The sequence below is a fragment of the Chiloscyllium punctatum genome, chromosome 42, assembly GCF_047496795.1.
Source record: "Chiloscyllium punctatum isolate Juve2018m chromosome 42, sChiPun1.3, whole genome shotgun sequence".
Taxonomy (NCBI): Eukaryota; Metazoa; Chordata; class Chondrichthyes; order Orectolobiformes; family Hemiscylliidae; genus Chiloscyllium; species Chiloscyllium punctatum.
The window spans coordinates 15,708,860-15,735,916 of record NC_092780.1 but is presented as its reverse complement, the minus strand read 5'-3'; the positions used below and the strand labels follow the sequence as shown (position 1 = coordinate 15,735,916).

Sequence of the window (27,057 nt, the reverse complement as noted above, 5' to 3'; positions counted from 1 at the left end):
TCGGGGATCAATTTAATAGAGAAAAAGGCTGGGCAGAGGTCAATCACACAAAAACAGGGAACGGAGGCAGGGATGCTGCTGAGTATGGTGTTAGTGTCCGTGACTACTGCGGAGCAGGGATCCACAATTGCATTTACAGCCCTCAGATCCTGGACAAAACACCACTTTCTTGGCCTCCCGGGTTTTGGGATGGGTATCATGGGTGTATTACATGGACTGGTCATGGGAACTAGGACACCCTGTTGTAGGAAGGAGTCAATAACCGGCTTGATCCCTTCTACTGCTGCTGGCGACAGTGGGTATAGGTGGCAGAATGGCTCCCTGTTTGAGAGTGACTGTGTGTATTAGGGTGGACACCACTTGGCGTGCATGTTTGGGGTGCTGTGTCCACAGTGATGCTGGAACATGGGCCAGCAACAGGCGGTTTTCATCGGAGGGGTCAGTGCCGGGGTTTGCGTCGTAATAATGGCTTGGAGTGTTGCAGGAGCGCAACGCACACAGAACTCATCCTGCCTAAGTTGGGCAACCTCTACCGGGGGGCCGGGGGCCTGACTAACTGAGTCAAAGTGGAGGGGTTACACTTCTAAAAGAGAAAGCCCAACCCCCGTACAACTGAGGGGAATCTAGGTGCTTGTGAGTATGACCAGGCGCAGCTGGAGCTGGCAGGGCCGGAGCTTCGAGGGAAATGGCTGCCCACAGCATGGAGTAGTGTGTATCCAGGATTTCCAGCGTGAGACCCTGAGGGGGGCAGTGGATGCTGGCATTCAACTTGCACAATGTCTGCCGACCCAGGAGGGCCACTGAGCATGAAGCGGAAATCATTGCAGTATTGGGGACAGTGACAGCTCTGATGCTGAAGTTGACAGGGTCAGATAGTCACTCTACCATGGGTACTTCATACTCCCTGATGAGATGCTGCAGGCTTAAAATTATTTGGACCACGAAGCAACATTTAATTATGCCAATATAATTTTCTGAAAGCAGTATTGGTAGTTTGGGAGATTTAGTTTTAGAGTTTTCTTTTGCATTTTAATTCAGCCATATAAAGTTCACGTTTATTCTCATGCAGAATCATCCTGCACCTCAGTCCAGGATGCCAAAATGCTACTTACACTGTATTATACTATATCATTGAACTCTATTGTATTATTTTTAAATAAACATACTACTGAAAACTCTGATAGAGAAGCAGTGTACAGTCTGAAGCCAATTTAGCTTTAGTGCAACCGTTTGGATCTACTTTAGTCAATTCTTTGACTAGTTAGAGAGTGACAGAAGGGCAGTCATAGTGTATATGAAGAGCAGGAACATTAATACCTTATTAATAAAACTTATGCAGAACTTTCATTTCATAATTACTCATTGTTCCTTAAAAGAAAAACCATCATAGATCACCAAATGCAAATTAATTCAAGACACCTCTGGATCTTCAGCTGCATGGATTGAAACGTTCAATCACCAGCAAGCAAATGTGCATGCAAGGCTGAACCCAAAGAGTCCAAGTTTCTCGAATGTTCAGTGATCATGTGTGTCCAGGCACTAAGACCCTGCTGAGTACCAGCATGAACTGTGACAGGCTGCCGGACCGTCTCTGCTTTCTCTCTCACTCTCTATCTGTCCCTGTCTGTCTCTCTCTCTCTCTCTCTGCGTCCCTCTCTCTCTCTGTTTCTGTCCTTGTCTCTCTTTCACTCTCTCTGCCTTGTCCTTATCTCTCTCTTTAACTCTCTCTCTCTCTGTCCCTGTCTCTCTCTCTCTGTCTCAGTCCTTGTCTCTCTCTTTCACACCCTCTCTCTGTCCCTGCCTCTCTCTCTCTCTCTCTCTCTCACGCTCCCTCTCTCTGTCCCTGTCTCTCTCTCTCTCTCTCTCTGTCACTGTCTCTGTCTCTGCTGCCCTGTGCAGCTGGGAAGCCAGTAACACAGCCCCCTCATCCAACCACCCTAGGATCAAGTTCCTCAGCAACAAGGAATGTGTGGTGTACTGAGGGAGGGCTGTGGTGCTGGGAGGGATTCCTTTTCTTTCAAAGGTTTCGGGACACCATGATTTCAAGTTTGGGGGGTGGGTGGGACGGGGCGTTAGGGCTGACCACTTCCCTAAACCTATCTAAAGTCATGCCATTAAGGGTCGCCGTACCTACCTTCCCTATTCTGCTCCCAAACGATATTGGCTGGTGACCTGTATAAACTGGGTATTCCCTACCTTACTCTCCAAGCCTGATGATTACAGTGGCACTTGTTACTTCCTGGAGAGATTCAGTGTGGGCGGACCGCTGCCTCAGCGGGACAAGTTAGACTTGTCCCCAGGGTGGTCCCTCTCCTGAGGATTGGGAGTCCCGCAACCTCATGGACCTCTGGTTCGAGCTGGGAATAGAGAACAGACTGCAGCACTGACAAACACAGAAACACACAGGACAAACAGATGAGAGAAAAACAGGACAAACACAAGACAGACAAACACAACAGCAGGGCCCCTGTCAACCTCCCACGATCTGGGGACTTCTTTGGATTGAAGCAACAATTTAATCGGTGATCTCTCCTTCTATCTTGCCAGGCTTCCCTTGCCCGTCCCGTCTGTCCCCTTGGCTGGATCAGGATCACGGTACAAACCCTGGCTCAAGTCGGATCACGTGTCTGCCGAGTTGGTTAAAATTTAGATGACCAGTTCAAGAGTGTACCCCGTCGATGTTATCAGGGAGAGTCCATGGTTGCTCAACGCCGAATTGCTGCAATAGTTGGTTTGGAATTGTGGCTCCCCTCCTCAGTTGTCCAGCCTTTGCTCTAGGTCTGATCGAGAGTGTGAAGCTGGAAAAGCACAGCAGGTCAGGCAGCATCCGAGGAGCAGGAGAATCAATGTTTCATGCAGAAGCCTTTCATCAGGAATGAGGCTTGTGGGCCGGGGACTGAGAGATAAATGGGAGGGTGTGGGGTTGTGCGGGGAGGGTGGGGGGGAAGTTAGCTTAGAAAGCTAACTTGGAAAGGTGAAAGGTCAGAGGGTGGGAGTGAGGGACAGGTCCAGAGGGCGGAGCTGAGTTGGAGGTTTGAGAGTGGGATAATGTGGGGGAGGGGAAATGAGGAAGCTGTTGAAATCCATATTTATCCTGTGTGGTTTCAGGGGCCCAAGGCGGAATATGAGGCTTTCCTCCTTCAGGCATCGGGTGGTAACGGTTTGGAAGTGGAGGTGGCCCAGGACCTGCATGTCCTTGACAGAGATGGAGTTGAAGTGTCCAGCCACAAGTCAGGGGTGGGGTTTGTAGATGAGGGTGTCCCAGAGATGTTCTCTGAAACGTTCCACAAGAAAGTGTCCTGACTCTACAATGTAGAGGAGACCCCAGCAGGTGCAACAGATGCAGGAGATGACATTGGTAGAGGTAGAGGTAAATTTCTGATGGATGTGAAAGGATCCCTTGGGGCCTTGGACGGAGGTGAGGGGAATGGTGTGGGCACAGGTTTTGCACTTCATGCGATGGCAGAGAAAGGTGCCAGGAATGAGGTATGGGCTGGTGGGAGCGTATGGACCTAACGAGGGAGTCACGGAGGGAATAGCCTTTCCGAACACCTATATAGGCGGGGAAGGAAATATCTCTCTGGTGGTGGGGTCCGTTTTGAGGTGGCGGAAATGGTGGAGGATGATGGTTTATATGCGGATGTTGGTGGGGTGGAAGGGGAGGACCAAGTAGGTTCTGTCCTTGTTGCGTTGGGAGGAGTGGTGTTTAAGTCAGTGGTGTGTGAAGTGGAGGAGTCGCGCTGGAGGGCATCGTCAACCACATGAGAAGGGAAGTTGTGATCGTGGAAGAAGGAGACCTTCTGGTACTTTCTGAGGTAGAATTGGTCATCGTGGGAACAGATGTTGCAGAGACTACACAAGCCAGATCGACTGAAACTGACAAGCTGTTTATTACAAGCGATATCGCTGGAAGAGAAATTGATCAAGGGTTCTCTTCCCTGTGCTGAGAATCAAGCCATTTTATATAGGAATATTGTACAATGATGATAATTAAAAATAGGGAAAATACAATGGTCTTGATAATCAAGTGAACCAGTTACAATGGTGATAATCACAAAGCAATTATCAGAAGAATGTCTTGAATCTAGATACAATGAAGCATCCTGGCAGCTTCAATCAGTTTGTAATTTGAGGAGATTCCAGCTCGCTTTGATGGTAGGTGGGATGGTCTGCTTCCTTGGCATTAAGGTGTTTCCATTGTTGCTCACCTGTGAGCCAGGTGTTCTGATGCCACTCCGACTGACCTGAGCTTTGTGCGGCTTTGGTATTACTGGGGTACGAGACTGCCCTTAGAGCTTTGGGACAGCTGGGTTTATCGGGTCCAGGAAGCCTATTATCAGGTTGTCTTGGGAAATGTATTTCCTGGTTTGTGAATGACTACGGTCATGTCTGGTTTCCCTTGTCAGCCTGTTTGGTCAATGCTGAGGCATTCTGGGTGTTTCATGTATTCTTTTGACAGGCTTGATTTTCTGTGTTCTGTGTGGCCATGCTGTGTGTAGACAGGTTCGCAGATCTTTTCCCACAATTATAAAATCCCGTTGCGAATAATGGGTATGCTATAGGATTTCCAATTACTGTACAGAAAATGAAGAATATGCAAAAATGGTTCAGATCAAGCCAGCAACAAACAAGGCCATTTGGTCCACCATGCCAGTGTCATCCCTTTGGAAGCAGTATTCAATTACTCACATCTCCCATGCTCTTTTCCCAAACTCTGCAAGTTTTAGCAAGTGTGTGCACAATTCCAGTTTGTGAGAGTCCTTAGAATCTGTTCCCTGAGTGCATAGGTTTAAGGTGAGAGGGGAAAGATATAAAACAGACCTACGGGGCAACTTCTTCACACAGAGATTGGAACATGTATGGAATCAGCTGCCAGAGGAAGTGGTGGAGGCTGGTACAATTGCAACATTTAAGAGGCATTTGGATGGGTATATGAAAAGGAAGGGTTTGGAGGGATATGTGCTGGGTGCTGGCAGGTGGGACTAGATTGGGTTGGGATACCTCGTCGGCATGGATGGGTTGGACCGAAGGGTCTGTTTCCGTGCTGTAAATCTCTATGACTCTATGACTCTAAATAGCACAACAGAAGGAGAATAGATAACTATTTAGTTTCACTATTAATTCAGACTTTTTGACAATTGCACTGCATGTAATATTTTTGTAATGGATCTCCTGTGGCATTGCTCGCTTCTACTCAAGCACTGTTGAGATTGCTAATATTTCTTGGTGTTCTGTAAACTACTTGCTTGTCAGTCAGTGTGATCCAGTCAATGTGCTGATGGAACCAAGTTGCTGAGTGACATTGAGAGAAATATTACACATCTTCCTGATGCTGTAGATAGGGACCATTCATTGAAACATTAGATTCAAAGGATCTTAACATGGTAGATGCTAAACTGATGTGTCACACCAGACAGAAATCCTGGAAGATTGATTTAAAAATAAGGACCGACCCATCGAAGGTTGATATCAGTAGAATTGTCTTCTTTCAGAGGACTATCAGTTTGAGTTCACTTCCGCAATGATCAGTGGTGGCTGCAACATTCAGTGCATTTGATGCTTTGTACAGATTATTGTTTACATGAGGAGTGATCAGTTATCTGGGAGGCTGTGTTCTGTCCATCATTCAGTCATTGGTGACCGTATGGAATACAGACATATGTTTGATGGGTGGAATGGCCTACTGATGTTCATAGTAGCATAAGAGTGTAAGACCTTGGAGCAGGAGTAGGCCATCTTGCCCCTCCAGCCTGCTCCACCATTTATTAAGGTCATGGCTGATCTTTTCGTGTCCTCAGTTCCACTTACCTGCCTTCTCACTGTAATCCTCAATACCTTCATTGTTCAAAAAAAAGGTCTATGCCCTTTGTCGCAGTTTCATCTGTCAGTGGAAACATCCTCTCTACATTTATCTTATCTATTCCCTTCATAATGTTATATGTTTCTCTAAAATGACCCTGATTCTTCCAAATTCCAATGAATATAATTGCATTCTACTCAGTTTCTCCTCATACGTCAACCCTCTCAACTCTGGAATCAACCTCGTGAAGCTTTCTCAAGTAAGAGACCAAAACTGCACGCAGTACTCCAGGTGTGGCCTCGCCAGCACTCTATACAGCTGCAACATAACCTCACTGCTTTTAAACTCAATTTCTTTTGCATTGAAGGACAACAATCCATTTGCCTTCCTAATTACGTGTTGTATCTGCACACCAACATTCTATGATTCATTAAAAAGGATGCCCAGATCCCTCTGCATAGCAGCACACTGCAACGTTTACCTTTCAAGTAATAGTCGTTTTCACGGTTGCTCCTACCTAAGTGGATGATTTCACATTTATGAACATTGTATTCCATCTGCCAGACCTTTTACATGCTCACTTGAAATATTTATGTTCCTTTGCATAGTTTCCCAGTCCACCACACACTTTGCTGTGCCACTCGTCTTAGTGTCATCTGCAAACTTTGAGACATTCCACGTGGTCCCCAACTCAAAACAACTGTGTAAATTGTGAATAACTGTGGTCCCAACACTGTTCCTATTCTTTATGATGAAGTGTATATTATCATTAAGATTATTGAAACACAAACTACATAAACGTTGCTTCTGATGCAAGTAACTTCAACTTTCTTCCCCGACAATTACATTGATCAATTAACCACAATGAAAGTGTTTCCCACCGTTCAATAACTGAGTGGTGGACAGACTGGTGTCTGAGTTGGATGACAACCTGTTGTCGCTCATGATAGTGACGCTGCAGGGATTATCCCTGAGACTGAGGTATACACAATTATTTCAGCACAGTCTCTTCACAATAGCTTGACATCTTTGTCAAACCTGAGCTCAGAATTCGGCAGATCTTGACCACCTGATTTTGTTTCTGTCTTTTAAATTAATCCAAGTAAAAAAGGCTTCTCTCCCTTAATTGAGAATAATGTAAGTTAGAGTGATATATCAGTTTTCTTTTTATCAATTAAATAGGCAGAATCATCATAATTAAATTTCAAAGGTGTTTATTCTTCCAATATACATACAGAAATAAACCACAAGAACATTGATAACAGCACTTTACAGGTTTCCAAGTTGAAAACTATTAATTGGACAGCAATATCTCTTTATCTCACATTCACAGAAATTCATTGCTGCTTTTGAACAATTATTACATCTTCAGCTGGTCATTGTAACAGAGTCTTAACTGTCCATCTGTTCTTCAGCTTTCTTCATTCCCACATCCTTCCCACTCTCCTGTTTCTCTGTCTCTTGGTCAGGATTGAGCCGGGGAGTGGTTGTTGTATCAGCGGTGATGTTGATGGGGACGGTCTGTTCATTCACAGCTGGCAGTGCCAGGCGCGGGGCTTGAACCTTCAACTGACCGTCCTGTGACAAACAGCATCGAAGAACTTCAGCATCGACATCCTCTGGCAGCTGGAATTCTCTCCTGAACTCTTCATATTTGTAGCTGTAACAGCCGCTGCCATCATCACATTTCTTCTCGTGTTTTCCTGTCACCAGCACTTTTCTTCCAATTACTTTCACCCTCAGGTCTTCTGGGGAGAAGTGCTGGACATTCAGGGACACAGAAAAGCCATCTCCATCCTTGTCCTCGGATTGTCTTTTACCTTCTCGATTAGCATCAGATTTGTTGTCTCGAGTTCCTGGTATTTCCCCAAAACATTCTGCTGTCAGATCCTCAAGAACTCGATTGATGAACTTCATGCCCTTTCTCGCTTCTTCCACCTGTTCCCACCTGTTACATTCAAGTGGTTCCCAGAGCCTGTGTGCAACAGGCGCCAGTGTGTATATAGGCTGCTGGCACAGACGTGAAGGGTGGAAAGCCCGATAGCTCAGCATTGTCTCTGCCTCTTCTCTCACTTCCCTCAAACTGACTGATGTGAACTCCCAGTCTTCAGTCTCTGATCTGCTGCAGCACTCTGAGCTCACACCTTATATATTCTACTGCCAGAAATCCAGACATTTCCAGAATGTCCTCAAGTTTGCTGGGTTTATCACACGTGAGCTGAAAATACATGACCTCACATCTGAGCCTTACTTTAAACAAGAATGACTCGACTCAGTGACACCCACTGAAGGACATCCACAGACTTCTGGAATGTACTCAGACAGTGACAGCTTGGATGGGAGGAGCAATGTTAATGATTGACAGCTGAGCAGAAGGCTGAGTCTGTGCAGGAAAGTGAGGTGTGTTCAAACACAGAGAGGATTAATTTATTGAAATAAAACCTCATGACAAGCAGGAAGGACGAGGCAGTGTTTGGTTTTTCTGACATTCCTGTTTTCAGTGATTTTCTCGATATGAATGTGATATTGATCTGTTTCAGATGGAGGGAAATGTAAATGAGTTTCTTTATGTTCAGTAAAGTCTTTATTGCCTTTATTACCTTGTTTGTGATAACGATAATGTATATGAGAAAATGAAACAGTTCAAAATGAAGCTGTGTCCTTTAATATTATAAAACCCCGTTGTGAATCATGGGTTTGATTCAGTATTTCCAATTATAGAAAATGAAGAAGGCGGAAAAATTGCTTTAGATCAACCCAGCAACAAACAAGGCCATTCGGTCCACCAGGCAGGTGTGATCCCTTTGGAAGCACTATCCAATTACTCGCATCTCCCATGGTCTTTTCCCAGACTCTGCAAAATCTGTTTTGTCAAGTGTATGGACAATTCCAGTTTGTGAGAGGTCTGGACTCAGTAACTGCTACTGGAGGAATTCCCGAGTCTTCCGGAATGTCCTCAGAGAGTGACAGCACAGATGGGAGGAGCAATGTTAATGATTGACAACTGAGCAGAAAGCTGAGAATGTGCTGGAAAGTGAGTGTTTGTAAAAGCAGAAAGGGGATTAATTGATTGAAATATAAACTCATGTCATGAGATAATGAAGTGGCTGTATTTGTTTTTCTGACTTTGGTATTTTAAATGATTTGAATGAGATTGATGTGAAATTTATCACCGATAAAAATGAGGCGAAAGTTACACCAGCCGCTTTTAAATTGAATAAAGTATTTATTCCGCCCTGAAAGCCATTTGCTGTTTTGTAATTGTCATGAAATATATTGAAAGGTGAAAAATGTAGAAGTGAAGCTGCTGCATCCTTTTGAATTACTAAGCCCTGTGACTAATTATGAGATTTACAAAATGAAAAATGGAGAATACACAACAATACGTTTAGAATGTGACAGCAGATGGCGAGGCCATTCGGTCCATCAGATCAGTGTCAACTCTTCGGAAATGCTATGCAATTACTCCCACCTCCCATGCTCTTTTGGTAAGCTCCGCAAATTCTGTCTTTGCAACTATAAATACAATTCCAGTCTGTGACAGGCCTTTGGGGTCTGCTACCTCCTTGCACTCCCATTTTCCGTTCTGGTTTATGAGAAACAGAACCAAAGAAGGAGAACGACAAATCAAATTTTAGGTTCAATATAAATTTTGTGTCTCTTTGCTATTTGTGCTGGATTATTATGTTTCTATTGTAACTCCTGTGGCAGAAGCCACTCCTACTCTTGGACTATGGGTATTGTTGTTAATATTTCTCGCTGTTCTATAAACCACGTGTTTGTCAGTTAGTGTGATCCAGTAAATTGTCTGATGGAACCAAGGTGTTGAGTGATATTGAGGGAAGTATGACACATCTTCCTGATGCTGTGACACAGTGACCATTCTTTAAAGCATTAGATTGAAAGGGTCTTCAAGAAAACCACCACCATCCCTGTGCCAATGAAAGCACATGCAGCGTGCCTGAATGACTACTGCCCAGTGCCTCTGACCTCCATAATTATGAAGTGCTTCGAGAGATTAGTCATCGCTCATATCAACTCCTGCCTCCCAGCCTGCCTTGATTCCTTGCAATTTGCCTACCAGCGCAACTGATTCATGGCAGACTCCACCTCCCTAGCCTCTTTGGAACATAGGGATAATTAAGATAATTAGCTACTACAGCTCCGCTTTCAACACTATAATCCCAACCAAACCCATCTCTAAACCCTGAGACCTGGGTTTCTGCTCTCGACTCAACACCTCGATCCTCAACTTCCTCACCCACAGACCACAATCAGTGAGGATAGGCAACAGCATCTCTTCCACAACAATCCTCAGCACCGGTGTCCCACAAAGTTGTATACTCAGCTCCTTACTGTACTCCCTGTACACTCATGGGTGGTGTGGCCAAATTTCATCTGAAATCCATCTCCAATTTGGCTGATAACATCACTGTTATAGGCTGGATATCAAACAACGATGAGACAGAATACAGGAAGGAAATACAATGCTTAGTGTCGTGGTAATAACATAACAATCTCTCCCTTAAGGTTAGCAAAACTGAAGAGCTGACTTCAGGAAGCAAAGAGGAGGGGAAACCCCTGTCTAAGTCAAAGGAGCTGAGGTTGAGATGGTCGTGAGAGCGCGTTCCTCTGGAGTGACAATCACCAACAATCAATCCAGGACCACCATCATGGATGTGACGGTGAAGTCAGCACAGCAATGCCTCTTCTTCTTCAGGAATTGAAGGAAATTCGGCATGCCCATCGATCCTTCATCTACTTTTGTAGATGCTAGATGCAACATTGAAAGCATTCTGTCTGGATGCATTCTGGTTTGGAATGGCAGCTGCTCTGCCCAGGACTGTAAGAAACTACAGAGACTTGTAAACAGAGCTCAGTCCATCACACAAACCAGGCTTCCATCCATTGACTCCATCTACACTGCTTCTTGCCTCAGAAAGGGGACCACCATCATCAAAGACCCCTTCCACCCCGGTTATAATCTCTTCCAAGCTCTTTCATCAGGGAGAAGTGCCAACAGCTGAAACACACGTATCAACATGTTGAACAACAGATTCTTCCCTGCTGTTAGTAGACTCCTGAATGGAAATGTCCAGTTTCAAATCTAATGTTGATCTTACTTTTTGTGCACTCTCTTTGCAGCCATAACATTGTATTCCTCGAACTGTTCTATCAATTATGCACTTTGTATGGTATGATGTATTTATACTGCATGCAAAACAAAACTTTTCACTGTACCTAGGTACATGTGATGATACTAACTCAAATCCAATCAAATCTTGGCTTGTTAGCTGCTGAAAGGGTGTGTCACATCAGGCAGAAATCCTCAAATCAGCAGCAGAGTTTAAAAATAAGGGCTCACCCGCATAAGGTTCATATCAGGAGTATTGTCTTCTTTCAGGTGATTACCAGTTTGAATTCTCTTCCTCAATGATCAGTGGAGGCTGTGTCATTAAATGTAGTTAAGCTTTGTACATATTCTTGTTTAAATAAGGAGTAATGAGTTCTCCAGGAGGCAGGATTGTAGTGGTCAGTTCATCATTAATTCGTTAGTGACCTCAAGGAATAGCAAAGTGATTTAAAGGCCAAATGGCCTACTCCTGTTCTGATTGTTTATGTTCAAGGGTATAGCATCATTAATATTATTGAAACAGAACTTTCATAAAAAGTGGCTTTTGACGCAACCAACTTGACCTTCCATTCCCAAAAGCCACAAGAATCATTTAACCCCAATGAAAGTGCATCTCACCATCCAGTAACAGTGTAGGGTACAGATTGGGTTGGATGACAAGCAGTTATTGCTAAAAGAAACTGAAAGAACTGTGGATGCTGTAAATCAGAAACAGAAACAAAAATAGAGGTTGTTGGAAAAGCTCAGCAGGTCTGGCCGTGTCCTGAGTTCTGAAGAATGGTCACTGGAACCACAACATTCACTTTGATCTGCTGAGCCTTTCCAGCAACTTCTGTTTTTGAAGCTGTTGTTTCTGATTATTGTGAAGCTGCAGGGAATATCTCTGAGATTGAAGTGTAGAAAATTGTTCAAGGACAGTGTCTGAACTGTAGTTTGATATCTTTTGACAGAGCTGGGTGCTGAAAGTATTTGCAAGGATGTTGGATCCACTGGAGTGTTGAGTTGTAAGGAGAGGCTGAATAGACTTGGACCTTTTCTCCAGGAAGACTGGAGGCTGAGGATGACCTTATAGAGGCTTATAAAATCATGATGGACACAGATAAGGTGAACAGGCAAGGTCTTCTTCCAAGGATAGGTGTGTCCTAAACTAGAGGGCTTAGATTTAAGGTGAGAGGGGAAAGACTTACAAGGGACGAGAAGGGCGACTTTTTCACACAGAGGGTGAGCTGGCAGAGAAAGTGGTAGAGGCCAGTACTCTAACAACATTTAAAAGACATTTGGCCAATTACATGAGCAGGAAAGGTTTAGAGAGATATAGGGACTAGTTAAGTTTCCGATACCTGTTCAGCATGGTCGAGTTTACATGCTGGATGACTTGATGTCTCTATGACTATATGACCTGAGGTTTGACTTAGGCAGATCTAGACTGACTGATTTTATGCCCAGTTTGAACTTAATCAAACCTAAAAGGTGTATTTACCGTAACCGTGAATAAGGGAGGTCAGAGTGAAGATTATTAGTGATGTATCAGTTTTGCTTCTATCACGTAAGAAGGTAGAATCATCATAGATAAAATTCAGAAGTATTCATTGTTCCAACATACATACATAAATAATTTACCTGTACATGAATTCTGATAAAAGCACTTTACAGATTTACAACTTAAATACAATGGATTTGACAAAAGTATATTTTCATCTCACATTACAGAAACTCATTGCTGCTTTTGAACAATTATTAGATCTTCAAAAGTTCATTGTAACAGAGTCTTAACTGGACACCTGTTCTTCATCTTTCTTGTTCACCACAACCTTCCCTTTCTCCTGTTCGTCAGCCTCTTGGTCAGGACTGAGCCAGGGAGTGGTCCTTGTATCCAGGATGATGTTGATGGGAATGATCAGTTCATTCACAGCTGGCAGTGCCAGTCGCGGGGCTTGAACCTTCAACTGACCGTCCTGTGACAAACAGCATCGAAGAGCTTCAGAATCGACATCCTCTGGCAGCTGGAATTCTCTCCTGAACTCTTCATATTTGTAGCTGTAACAGCCGCTCTCACCATCACATTTCTTCTCGTGTTTTCCTGTCACCAGCACTTTTCTTCCAAATACTTTCACCCTCAGGTCTTCTGGGGAGAAGTGCTGGATATTCAGAGACACAGAAAAACCATCACCATCCTTGTTCTCGGATTGTCTTTTACCTTCACCACGAGCATCAAACTTGTTATCGTTAATTCTTCGCATTTCCCCGAAAAATTCTGCTGTCAGATCCTCAAGAACTCGATTGATGAACTTCATGCCCTTTCTCGCTTCTTCCACCTGTTCCCACATGTTACATTCAAGTGGTTCTCAGAGCCTGTGTGCAACAGGCGCCAGTGTGTATACAGACTGTTGGCACAGACATGAAGGGTGGAAAGCCCGATAGCTCAGCATTGTCTCTGCCTCTTCTCTCACTTCCCTCAAACTGACTGATGTGAACTCCCAGTCTTCAGTCTCTGATCTGCTGCAGCACTCTGAGCTCACACCTTATATATTCTACTGCCAGAAATCCAGACATTTCCAGAATGACCTCAAGTTTGGTGGGTTTATCACACATAAGCTGACAATAAATAGCCTCATATCTCAGCCTTACTTTAAACAGGAATGACTCGACTCTGACACTCACTGGAAGGATTGCAGAGACTTCGGGGATATACTCAGAGTGACAGACAGATGAGAGGAGCAATGTTAATGACGGATTGGCGAGAGAAGGCTGAGCCTGTGCGGCACAGTGATGTTTGTTTGAGAAGAGATTGATTCATTGAAATATCAACTGAAACCATGAGGGAATGAAGAAAGAGTTTTTGGTTGAAGAACTTTGTCATTTTCAGTGATTTATAAAAGATTGAAGGGATATGTATTAGTTTCTGATGGAGTGAAATGCACAAAAGTTTTATTTATTTCCTAGAAAGTATTTTAGGCCTTTAGCTCATTTGTAGTAAAGATAAAATATATTTGAAAATGATATCCTTAGAAATTTAGCTGCTTTGTCCTTCAAAATTACCAAGCCCTGTGCCAACTATGATGTGGTAATATGAGATTTGCAAAATAAAAAATGAATAATATGCAACAATAGTTTTGGTATCACACAGCACAAAGTGAGGCCATGTGTCATCTCTTGTGAAAGCGCTAACCAATCACATCTGTTCCTTTGCCTAACCTCTGGAAATTATACTTTTTAACGTTTATATACAATTCCCTATTTTTGGATGCTTTAAGAGAAGACAAACAAATTATGTTAATATGTTAGATTCATTAAATGGCTATCATTTATTTGACATTTGTGCAGCATTTAACACATTTTTATTGATTCTGTTGTAGTACTGTTCCTTTCCATCCATCACTGTTGATGTTTCTCACAGCTCTGCAATAAGCTTTTCTGTGTCAATGTAACTCCGTAATGTTAATGATGGGAGAAGGCCACTGACTGATGCTGAGGAGAATGTTACTTAGCTGATTGGTAATGTCAATTGAACCTTTATTGAAACATGCCATCAGAGGGAACTTTGGATTGCAGTTGCTGTAAAGATGGAAGAGCGCATGCAGAAATGTAGAGGTAGGGATCACTCTTTATAAATAACGGTTCTCTCAGTGTCAGGAGAAACCTCTTCTGGCAGGGAGTCATTAAATTGAATTCTCTTTCCGAGTGAGTACTGGATACTGCATCTATGAATATATTCAGTTGTGTGGGAAAGATCATTGTTAATATGGAAGTGATGTGTTATTGTGATAGACATAAAACTAGAGTAGAGGCTATCGTCATTATCAGTCGGGATGTTAATGAGCAGCCTCGCAGGATTCAAGGGCTAAATGGCTTACTCCTGTTCCTAGTCCTTGTGTTCAAGAATTTTGTCCATACTCTTATTCAACTGGAACCTTATAAAAGCTATTTATGATGCAAGTAGCTGCTTTTATTCCGAGATAACTAGACCAATTTTTTTTTTCAACCCTGTAAAATCAGTTCCCACCATCCAGTAAGTGTGCGGTGCAGTGACTAGTGTCTGTGTTGAGCAACAAGCTGCTGTTGCCGCCCATTATGAACACGAAGAGGAACTCTTGTGTCCAAGGAGGTCCTCGGGTTTGTTGTACTGGCTCTGTACTGTAGTTCGGTCTCATAGACAGAACCAAGTTCAGATTTAGGCAGATCTTCACTTGCTGAGTCATTCTGTGTTTTAAATTGATCCCAGTAAATTATATTTTTATCTTAACTGTCAAAAATGTCAACTTTGACAATTTTAATGATGGAGCAGTTTCATTTTATGAGGTTAAAAGGAAGAATCATTGTCATAAACTTTCAAAAGAGTTTATTTTTCCAAAATACGTACATGAGCAACACTTATACTAACCCAGTACATATTGACAAGTTGAAGACAAATACGTTTCAGCAATATACATTCATCCTGGTCTGAGAAATACATGACTGCATATGAACAGTTCTTATAACTTCTTCTTTCTCTGTCCCTGTCTCTCTCTCTCTCTGTCTCTGTCCTTGTCTCTCTCTCTCACTCCCTCTCTCTCTGTCCCTGTCTCTCTGTCTCTGTCCTTCTCGCTCTCTTTCACTCTCTCTCTCTGTCCCTGTCTCTCTCTCTCTCTCTCTCTCTCTCTGTCACTGTCTCAGTCTCTGCTGCCCTGTGGAGCTGGGAAGCCAGTAACTCAGCCCCCTCATCCAACCACCCCAGGATCACGTTCCTCAGCAACAAGGGATGTGTGGTGTACTGAGGGAGGGCTGTGGTGCTGGGAGGGATTCCTTTTCTTTCAAAGGTTTCGGGACACCATGATTTCAAGTTTGGGGGGTGGGGGTGGGGCGGGGCGTTGGGGGCTGACCACTTTCCTAAACTTATCTAAAGTCATGCCATAAAGGGTCGCCATACCTACCTTCCTTATTCTGCTCCCAAACGATATTGGCTGGTAAACAGGGTATTCCCTACCTTACTCTCCAAGCCTGATGATTACAGTGGCATTTGTTACTTCCTGGAGAGATTCAGTGTCCGGGGACCGCTGCCTCAGCGGGACAAGTTAGACTTGTCCCCAGGGTGGTCCCTCTCCTGAGGAGTGGGAGTCCCAAAACCTCATGGACGTCTGGTTCGAGCTGGGAATAGAGAACAGACTGCAGCACTGACAAACACAGAAACACACAGGACAAACAGATGAGAGAAAAACAGGACAAACACAAGACAGACAAACACAACAGCAGGGCCCCTGTCAACCTCCCACGGTCTGGGGACTTCTTTGGATTGAAGCAACAATTTAATCGGTGATCTCTCCTTCTATCTTGCCAGGCTTCCCTAGCCCGTCCCGTCTGTCCCCTTGGCTGGATCAGGATCACGGTACAAGCCCTGGCTCAAGTCGGATCACATGTCTGCCGAGTTGGTTAAAATTTAGATGACCAGTTCAAGAGTGAACTCCGGTCCATGTTATCAGGGAGAGTCCATGGTTGCTCAACGCCGAATTGCTGCAATAGTTGGTTTGGAATTGTGGCTCCCCTCCTCAGTTGTCCAGCCTTTGCTCTAGGTCTGATCGAGAGTGTGGAGCTGGAAAAGCACAGCAGGTCAGGCAGCATCCGAGGAGCAGGAGAATCAATGTTTCAGGAATGAGGCTTGTGGGCCGGGGGCTGACAGATAAATGGGAGGGTGTGGGGTTGGGGGGGACAAGTCCAGAGGGCAGTGCTGAGTTGGAGGCTTGAGAGTGGGATAATGTGGGGGAGGGGAAATGAGGAAGCTGTTGAAATCCATATTTATCCTGTGTGGTTTCAGGGGCCCAAGGTGGAATATGAGGCTTTCCTCCTCCAGGCGTCGGGTGGTAATGGTTTGGAAGCGGGGGCGGCCCAGGACCTGCATGTCCTTGATAGAGATGGAGTTGAAGTGTCCAGCCACAAGACGGGGGTGGGATTGGTGGATGAGGGTGTCCCAGAGATGTTCTCTGAAACGTTCCACAAGAAAGTGTCCTGTCTCCACCACGTAGAAGAGACACCAGCGGGTGCAACAGATGCAGTAGATGACATTGGTAGAGGTCGAGTTAAATTTCTTATGGATGTAAAAGGATCCCTTGGGGCCTTGGACGGAGGTGAGGGGAATGGTGTGGGCACAGGTTGTGCACTTCATGCGATGGCAGGGAAAGATACCAAGAGTGAGGTATGGGCTGGTGGGAGAGTATGGACCTGACGAGGGTGTCACGGAGGGAATGGTCTTTCCAAACACCTATATGGGTGGTGAAGGAAATATATCTCTGGTGGTGGGGTCTGTTTGGAGGTGGCGGAAGTGGTGGAGGATGATGCTGTGTATGCGGATGTTGGTGGGGAGGACAAAGTAGGTTCTGTCCTTGTTGCATTGGGAGGAGTGGTGTTTAAGTCGGTGATGTGTGAAGTGGAGGAGTTGCGCTGGAGGGCATCGTCAACCACATGAGAAGGGAAGTTGTGATCGTGGAAGAAGAAGACCTTCTGGTACTTTCTGAGGTGGAATTGGTCATCGTGGGAACAGATGTTGCAGAGACTACACAAGCCAGATCGACTGAAACTGACAAGCTGTTTATTACAAGCGATATCGCTGGAAGAGAAATTGATCAAGGGTTCTCTTCCCTGTGCTGAGAATCAACCCATTTTATATAGGAATATTGTACAATGATGCTAATTAAAAATAGGGAAAATACAATGGTCTTGATAATCAAGTGATCCAGTTACGATGGTGATAATCACAAATCAGTTATCAGAAGAATGTCCTGAATCTAGATGCAATGAAGCATCCTGGCAGCTTCAATCAGTTTGTAATTTGAGGAGATTCTAGCTCTCTACGAGGGTAGGTGGGATGGTCTGTTTCCTTGGCATTAAGGTGTTTCCATTGTTGCTCATCTGTGAGCCAAGTGTTCTGGTGCCTCTCCAACTGACCTGAGCTTTGTGCGGCTTTGGTATCGCTGGGGTACGAGACTTCCCTTAGAGCTTTGGGACAGCTGTGTTTATCGGGTCCAGGAAGCCTATTGTCAGGTTGTCTTGGGAAGTGTATTTCCTGGTTTGCGAGTGACTAAGGTCATGTCTGGTTTCCCTTGTCAGCCTGTTTGGTCAATGCTGAGGCATTCTGGGTGTTTCTTGTATTGTTTGGACAGGCTTGATTTTCTGTGTTCTGTGTGGCCATGCTGTGTGTAGGCAGATTAGCAGATCTTTTCCCACAATTATAAAATCCCGTTGCGAATCATGAGTTTGATACAGGATTTCCAATTCCTGTACAGAAAATGAAGAATGCGCAAAAATGGTTCAGCTCAAGCCAGCAACAAACAAGGCCATTCGGTCCACCATGCCAGTGACATCCCTTTGGAAGCAGTATTCAATTACTCATATCTCCCATGCTCTTTTCCCAAACTCTGCAAGTTTTAGCAAGTGTATGCACAATTCCAGTTTGTGAGAGTCCTTAGAATCTGTTCCCTGAGGGCATAGGTTTAAGGTGAGAGGGGAACGATATAAAACAGACCTACGGGGCAACGTCTTCACACAGAGGGTGGAACATGTGTGGAATGAGCTGCCAGAGGAAGTGGTGGAAGCTGGAACAACTGCAACATTTAAGAGGCATTTGGATGGGTATATGAATAGGAAGGGTTTGGAGGGATATGTGCTGGGTGCTGGCAGGTGGGACTAGATTGGGTTGGGATATTTGGTCGGCATGGATGGGTTGGACCGAAGGGTCTGTTTCCATGCTGTAAATCTCTATGACTCTAAGTAGCACAACAGAAGGAGAATAACTAACTGTATTTAGTTTCAATATTAATTCAGAATTTTTGACAATTGCACTGCATGTAATATTTTTGTAATGCATCTCCTGTGGCATTGCTCACTTCTCGATTAGATTAGATTAGATTAGATTAGATTAGATTACTTAATTACTTCTACTCGAGTACTGTTGAGATTGGTAATATTTCTTGCTATTCTGTAAACTACTTGCTTGTCAGTCAGTGTGATCCAGTCAATGCGCTGATGGAACCAAGTTGCTGAGTGACATTGAGGGAAATATTTCCCACTTCCTGATGCTGTAGGTAGGGACCATTCATTGAAACATTAGATTCAAAGCGTCTTGACCTGGAAGATGCTAAACTGATGTGCCACACCAGACTGAAATCCTGGAGGATTAATTTAAAAATAAGGTCAGACCCATCGAAGGTTCATATTAGTAAAATTGTCTTCTTTTGGAGGACTATCAGTTTGAGTTCACTTCCGCAATGATCAGTGGTGGCTGCAACATTGAGTGCATTTGAGGCTTTATACAGATTATTGTTAAATGAGGAATGATCAGTTATCTGGGAGGCTGTGTTCTGTCCATCATTAAGTCATTGGTGACCTTATGGAATACAGAAACATGTTTGATGGGTGGAATGGCCTACTGATGTTCATAGTAGCATAAGAGTGTAAGACATTGGAGCAAGAGTAGGCCATCTTGCCCCTCCAGCCTGCTCCACCATTTATTAAGGTCATGGCTGATCTTTTCGTGTCCCCAGTTCCACTTACCTGCCTTCTCACTGTAATCCTCAATACCTTCATTGTTCAAAAAGAAGGTCTATGCCCTTTGTCGCAGTTTCATCTCTCGGTAGAAACATCCCCTCTACATTTATCTTATCTATTCCCTTCATAATTTTATATGTTTCTGTAAAATCACCCCTGATTCTTGCAAATTCCAATGAATATAATTGCATTCTACTCAGTTTCTCCTCATACGTCAACCCTCTCAACTGTGGAATCAACCTCGTGAAGCTTTCTCAAGTAAGAGACCAAAACTGCACGCAGTACTCCAGGAGTGGCCTCACCAGCACCCTATACAGCTGCAACATAACCTCACTGCTTTCAAATTCAGTTTCTTTCACATTGAAGGACAACATTCCATTTGCCTTCCTAATTACGTGTTGTACCTGCACTCCAACATTCTATGATTCATTAAAAAGGATGCCCAGATCTCTGTGCAGAGCAGCACGCTGCGACTTTTACCTTTCAAGTAATAGTCCTTTTCATGTTTGCTCCTACCTAAGTGGCTGATTTCACATTTATGAACATTGTATTCCATCGGCCAGACCTTTACCTGCTCACTTGAAATATTTATGTTCCTCTGCAAAGATTCCCAGTCCACCACACACTTTGCTGTGCCACTCGTCTTAGTGTCATCTGCAAACTTTGAGACATTCCACGTGGTCCTCAACTCAAAACAATTGTGTAAATTGTGAATAACTGTGGTCCCAACACTGATCCTATTCTTTATGATGAAGTGTATATTATCATTAAGATTATTGAAACACAAACTACATAAACGTTGCTTCTGATGCAAGTAACTTCAACTTTCTTCCCCGACAATTACATTGATCAATTAACCACAATGAAAGTGTTTCCCACCGTTCAATAACTGAGTGGTGGACAGACTGGTGTCTGTGTTGGATGACAACCTGTTGTCGCTCATGATAGTGACGCTGCAGGGATTATCCCTGAGACTGAGGTGTACACAATTATTTCAGCACAGTCCCTTCACAGTAGCTTGACATCTTTGACAAACCTGAGCTCAGACTTAGGCAGATCTTGACCACCTGATTTTGATTCTGTCTTTTAAATTAATCCAAGTTAAAAAGGCTTCTTTCCCTTAATTGAGAATAATGTAAGTTAGAGTGACATATCAGTTTTCTTTTTATCAAGTAAATAGGCACAATCATCATAATTAAATTTCAAAAGTATTTATTCTTCCAATATACATACAGAAATAAACCACAAGAACATTGATAACAGCACTTTACAGGTTTCCAAGTTGAAAACTATTAATTGGACAGCAATATCTCTTGATCTCACTTTCACAGAAATTCATTGCTTCTTTTGAACAATTATTACATCTTCAGCTGGTCATTGTAACAGAGTCTTAACTGTGCATCTGTTCTTCATCTTTCTTCATCCCCACATCCTTCCCACTCTCCTGTTCCTCTGTCTCATGGTCAGGATTGAGCCGGGGAGTGGTTGTTGTATCCGAGGTGATGTTGATGGGGACGGTCCGTTCATTCACAGTTGGCAGTGCCAGGCATGGGGCTTGAACCTTTAACCGACCGTCCTGTGACAAACAGCATCTAAGAGCTTCAGCATCGACATCCTCTGGCAGCTGGAATTCTCTCCTGAACTCTTCATGTTTGTAGCTGTAACAGCCGCTGCCACCATCACATTTCTTCTCGTGTTTTCCTGTCACCAGCACTTTTCTTCCAAATACTTTCACCCTCAGGTCTTCTGGGGAGAAGTGCTGGACATTCAGGGACACAGAAAAGCCATCTCCATCCTTGTCCTCGGATTGTCTTTTACCTTCTTCATTAGCATCAGATTTGTTGTCTCGAGTTCTTGCAATTTCCCCAAAACATTCTGCTGTCAGATCCTCAAGAACTCGATTGATGAACTTCATGCTCTTTCTCACATCTTCCACCTGTTCCCACCTGTTACATTCAAGTGGTTCCCAGAGCCTGTGTGCAACAGGCGCCAGTGTGTATACAGGCTGCTGGCACAGACGTGAAGGGTGGAAAGGCCGATAGCTCAGCATTGTCTCTGCCTCTTCTCTCACTTCCCTCAAACTGACTGATGTGAACTCCCAGTCTTCAGTCTCTGATCTGCTGCAGCACTCTGAGCTCACACCTTATATATTCTACTGCCAGAAATCCAGACATTTCCAGAATGTTCTCAAGTTTGCTGGGTTTATCACATGTGAGCTGAAAATACATGACGTCACATCTGAGCCTGACTTTAAACAAGAATGACTCGACTCAGTGACACCCACTGGAGGACATCCACAGACTTCTGGAATGTTCTCAGATAGTGACATCATAGTTGGGGAGCAATGTTAATGATTGACAGCTGAGCAGAAGGCTGAGTCTGTGCAGGAAAGTGAGGTTTGTTCAAACACAGAGAGGATTAATTTATTGAAATAACAACTCCTGACAAGCAGGAATGACGAGGCAGTGTTTGGTTTTTCTAACATTCCTGTTTTCAGTGATTTTGTTGATATGAATGTGATATTGGTCTGTTTCAGATGGAGGGAAATGTAAATGAGTTTTCTTTAAGATCAGTAAAGTCTTGATTGCCTGCAGCCAATTACCTTCTTTGTGATAATGATAATGTCTATTAGAAAATGAATCAGCTCAAAATGAAGCTGTCTCCTTTAATATTAAAAAACACCGTTGCAAATGATGGGTTTGGTACAGGATTTCCAGTTACTGCATAGAAAGTGAAGAATGCGCAAAAATGGTTGAGCTTGACCCAGCAACAAACAAGGCCATTCGGTCCACCAGGCCGGTGTCATCCCTTTGGAAGCACTATCCAATTACTCACATTTCCCATGATCTTTTCCTAAACTCTGCAAATTCTGTTTTAGCAAGTGTACGTACAATATCAGTTTGTGAGAGGCCTTTGAATCTGCACCCTCTTCACATTAACATTGTCCTTTCCAGTTCAGAAGAAATAGCACAACAGAAGGAGAATAACTAACTGTATTTAGGTTCAATATTAATTTAGAATCTCTGACAATTGCACTGCATGTAATATGTTTGTAATGGATCTCCTGTGGCATTGCTCGCTTCTACTCAAACACTGTTGAGATTGTTAATATTTCTTGCTGTTCTGCAAATCACTTGCTTGTCAGTCAGTGTGATCCAGTAAATCTGCTGATGGAACCAAGTTTCTGAGTGGCATTGAGGGAAATATTACACATCTTCCTGATGTTGCACATAGGAACCATTCATTGAAACATTAGATTCAAAGGGTCTTGACATGGTAGATGCTAAACTGATGTGTCACATCAGACAGAAATCCTGGAGTCGGAGGATTAGTTTAAAAATAAGGTCCTGCCCATTGAAGGTACATATCACTAGAATTGTATTCTTTTGGGGGTTATCAGTTTGAATTCTCTTCCCCAGTGATCAGTGGAGGCTACAGCATTGAATGTGTTTGAGGCTTTGTACAGATTGTTGTTTAAATAAGGAATGACCAGTTATCTGGGAGGCAGGATTGCAGTGTTCTGTCCATCATTAAATCATTGTCGACCTTATGGAATACAGAAACGTGTTTGATGGGTGGAATGGCTTACTGATGTACAAAATAGGATAAGAACGTAAGACCTTGGAGCAGGAGTAGGCCATCTGGCCCTGCCAACCTGCTCTGTCACTTAATAAGGTCATGGTTGAACTTTTTGAGCCCTCAGCTCCACCTACCTGCCCTCTCACTGTAACCCTTAATTCCTTCATTGTTCAAAAAAATCTATCTTAACTTTAAAAACCTTTACTGAAGTAGCGTCACTGACTTTAGTGTGCTGAGAATTCCATCGATTCACAACCCTCTGGGTGAAGATGTTAATTTTTAATTCTGCTCCCCCCTAATTTTGCGTCTGTGTCCTCTTGTCGCAATTTCACCTGCCAGTGGAAATATCTTCTCTACGTTTATCTGATCTATTCCCTTCATTATATTACGTGTTTCTCTAAGATCCCCCCTCATTCTTTTAAATTTCAATGAATATAATGTCATTCTACTCAGTCTCTTCTCATACGTCAACCCCTCGACTCCAGGATCAATCGTGTGTAGCTCCTCTGCACCCTCTCTCATTCACGTAAGAGACCAATAATGCACTCAATACTCCAGGTGTGGCCTCATGAGTACCCTATACAGCTGCAGCATAGCGTTCCTGCTTTTAAACACAATCATTTTTACAATGAAAGACAACATTCTTTTTCCATTCCTAATTAGGTGTTGTACCTGCCTACCAACCTTTGATGATTCATGCACAAGGACACCCAGATCCCTCTGCATCACAGCACACTGCAACGTTTTACCATTCAAGTAATATTCCTTTCTATTGTTACTCTTACCTAAATGGATGACCTCATATTTATTAACACTGCATTCTTTCTGCCAGACCTTTACCTACTCACTTGAAATATGTAAGTTCCTCTGCAAAGTTTCACAGTCCACCACACACTTTGCTATGCCATTCATATTAGTGTTATCTGATAAATTTGACACTTTACACGTGGTCCTCAACTCCAAATCATCTCTGTAAATTGTGAATAATTGTGGTTGCAACATTGTTCCTATTTTTTATGTTGAAGTGTGTAGTATCATTAATATTGTTAAAACAAGAAACCAACATATATGTTGCTTCTGATGGAAGTAACTTCACCTTCCCTCCCTGACCGTTACATTGATCAATTAACCACAATGAAAGTGTTTCCCACCGTTCAATAACTGAGTGGTGGACAGACTGGTGTCTGTGTTGGATGACAACCTGTTGTCGCTCATGATAGTGATGCTGCAGGGATTATCCCTGAGACTGAGGTGTACACAATTATTTCAGCACAGTCTCTTCACAATAGCTTGACATCTTTGACAGACCTGAGCTCAGACTTAGGCAGATCGTGACCACCCAATTTTGTTTCTGTCTTTTAAATTAATCCAAGTAAAAAAGGCTTCTTTCGCTTAATTGAGAATAATGTAAGTTTAGTGATACATCAGTTTTCTTTTTATCAATTAAATAGGCAGAATCATCATAATTAAATTTCAAAGGTGTTTATTCTTCCAATATACATACAGAAATAAACCACAAGAACATTGATAACAGCACTTTACAGGTTTCCAAGTTGAAAACTATTAATTGGACAGCAATATCTCTTTATCTCACATTCACAGAAATTCATTGCTGCTTTTGAACAATTATTACATCTTCAGCTGGTCATTGTAACAGAGTCTTAACTGTCTATCTGTTCTTCAGCTTTCTTCATCCCCACATCCTTCCCACTCTCCTGTTCCTCTGTCTCTTGGTCAGGATTGAGCCGGGGAGTGGTTGTTGTATCCGAGGTGATGTTGATGGGGACGGTCTGTTCATTCACAGCTGGCAGTGCCAGGCGTGGGGCTTGAACCTTCAACTGACCGTCCTGTGACAAACAGCATCGAAGAGCTTCAGCATCGACATCCTCTGGCAGCTGGAATTCTCTCCTGAACTCTTCATATTTGTAGCTGTAACAGCCGCTGCCACCATCACATTTCTTCTCGTGTTTTCCTGTCACCAGCACTTTTCTCCCAAATACTTTCACCCTCAGGTCTTCTGGGGAGAAGTGCTGGACATTCAGGGACACAGAAAAGCCATCTCCATCCTTGTTCTCGAATTGTCTTTTACCTTCTTCATTAGCATCAGATTTGTTGTCTCGAGTTCTTGGTATTTCCCCAAAACATTCTGCTGTCAGATCCTCAAGAACTCGATTGATGAACTTCATGCCCTTTCGCACATCTTCCACCTGTTCCCACCTGTTACATTCAAGTGGTTCCCAGAGCCTGTGTGCAACAGGCGCCAGTGTGTATACAGGCTGCTGGCACAGACGTGAAGGGTGGAAAGGCCGATAGCTCAGCATTGTCTCTGCCTCTTCTCTCACTTCCCTCAAACTGACTGATGTGAACTCCCAGTCTTCAGTCTCTGATCTGCTGCAGCACTCTGAGCTCACACCTTATATATTCTACTGCCAGAAATCCAGACATTTCCAGAATGTTCTCAAGTTTGCTGGGTTTATCACACGTGAGCTGAAAATACATGACGTCACATCTCAGCCTTACTTTAAACAAGAATGACTCGACTCAGTGATACCCACTGGAGGACATTCACAGACTTCTGGAATATACTCAGACAGTGACAGCTTGGATTGGCGGAGCAATGTTAATGATTGACAGCTGAGCAGAAGGAGGGGTCTGTGCAGGAAAGTGAGGCTTGTTCAAACACAGAGAGGATTAATTTATTGAAATAACAACTCATGACCAGCAGGAAGGACGAGGCAGTGTTTGGTTTTTGTAACATTCCTGTGTTCGGTGACTTTCTCGAGATGAATGTGATATTGATCTGTTGCAGATGGAAGGAATTTTAAATGAGTTTTAGTTCGTAAAAAATCACACCACACCAGGTTATAGTCCAACAGGTTTAATTGGAAGCACACTCGCTTTCGGAGTGACGCTTCTTCATCACTATCAACTGATGAAGCAGTGTCGCTCCCAAAGCCTGTGTGATTCCAATTAAACCTGTTGGACTATAACCTGGTGTTGTGTGATTTTGAACTTTGTACACTCCAGTCCAAAACCGGCATCTCCAAATCATGAGTTTTATTTAAGTTCTGTAAAGTCTGGATTGCCTGCAGACAATTCCCTTGTTTATGATGATAACACATTTTTAAAAAATGAAACACTTTGAAATGAAGCTGTGTCCTTTCATATTATAAAACCCCGTTGTGAATCATGGGTTTGATACAATATTTCCAATTATAGAAAATGAAGAATGCGGAAAAATTGCTTTAGATCAACCCAGCAACAAACAAGGCCATTCGGTCCACCAGGCAGGTGTGATCCCTTTGGAAGCACTATCCAATTACTCGCATCTCCCATGGTCTTTTCCCAAACTCTGCAAATTCTGTTTTAGCAAGTGTATGGACAATTCCAGTTTGTGTGAGGTCTGGACTCAGTGACTGCTCCTGGAGGAATTCCCGAGTCTTCCGGAATGTCCTCAGAGAGTGACAGCCCAGATGGGAGGAGCAATGTTAATGATTGACAACTGAGCAGAAAGCTGAGAATGTGCTGGAAAGTGAGTGTTTGTAAAAGCAGAAAGGGGATTAATTGATTGAAATATAAACTCATGTCATGGGATAATGAAGTGGCTGTATTTGTTTTTCTGACTTTGGTATTTTAAATAATTTGAATGAGATTGATGTGAAATTTATCACCGAGAAAAATGGGGCGAAAGTTACATCAGCCGCTTTTAAATTGAATAAAGTATTTATTCCATCCTTAAAGCCATTTGCTGTTTTGTAATTGTCATGGAATATATTTAAAGGTGAAAAATGTGAAAGTGAAGCTGCTGCATCTTTTTGAATTACTAAGCCCTGTGGCTAATTATGAGATTTCCAAAATGGAAAATGGAGAATACACAACAATACGTTTAGAATGTGACAGCAGATGGCGAGGCCATTCGGTCCATCAGATCAGTGTCAACTCTTCGGAAATGCTATGCAATTACTCCCACCCCCCCATGTTCTTTTGCTAAGCTCTTCAAATTCTGTCTTTGCAACTATAAGTACAATTC

At 43.3% G+C, this 27,057-nt stretch overlaps 4 protein-coding genes across 4 annotated transcripts; all 4 read right to left on the bottom strand.

Moving 5' to 3' along the window:
• Positions 1-6,997: 6,997 nt before the first annotated feature.
• LOC140465549 (heat shock protein 30C-like) lies at positions 6,998-8,052 on the bottom strand. The gene has a single exon (XM_072561089.1). It carries the CDS (start codon positions 7,850-7,852, stop codon positions 7,193-7,195), a length of 660 nt encoding a protein of 219 aa, XP_072417190.1. The 5' UTR covers positions 7,853-8,052; the 3' UTR covers positions 6,998-7,192.
• Positions 8,053-12,703: 4,651 nt separating this feature from the next.
• LOC140465548 (heat shock protein 30C-like) lies at positions 12,704-13,488 on the bottom strand. The gene is given in 1 exon segment (XM_072561088.1): positions 12,704-13,488. A coding segment is annotated over 1 exon segment (660 nt). The 5' UTR covers positions 13,364-13,488.
• Positions 13,489-20,643: 7,155 nt separating this feature from the next.
• Positions 20,644-21,602, bottom strand: LOC140465547 (heat shock protein 30C-like). The gene has a single exon (XM_072561087.1). It carries the CDS (start codon positions 21,496-21,498, stop codon positions 20,839-20,841), a length of 660 nt encoding a protein of 219 aa, XP_072417188.1. The 5' UTR covers positions 21,499-21,602; the 3' UTR covers positions 20,644-20,838.
• A 2,891-nt stretch (positions 21,603-24,493) lies between these two features.
• Positions 24,494-25,458, bottom strand: LOC140465546 (heat shock protein 30C-like). Its single transcript, XM_072561085.1, has one exon. It carries the CDS (start codon positions 25,346-25,348, stop codon positions 24,689-24,691), a length of 660 nt encoding a protein of 219 aa, XP_072417186.1. The 5' UTR covers positions 25,349-25,458; the 3' UTR covers positions 24,494-24,688.
• Between the last annotated feature and the right edge of the window lie 1,599 nt (positions 25,459-27,057).

Coding starts and splice junctions, on each gene's coding strand:
- LOC140465549 (XM_072561089.1), bottom strand. CDS start 7,852: ATGCTGAGCTATCGGGCTTTCCACCCTTCACGTCTGTGCCAGCAGCCT.
- LOC140465547 (XM_072561087.1), bottom strand. CDS start 21,498: ATGCTGAGCTATCGGCCTTTCCACCCTTCACGTCTGTGCCAGCAGCCT.
- LOC140465546 (XM_072561085.1), bottom strand. CDS start 25,348: ATGCTGAGCTATCGGCCTTTCCACCCTTCACGTCTGTGCCAGCAGCCT.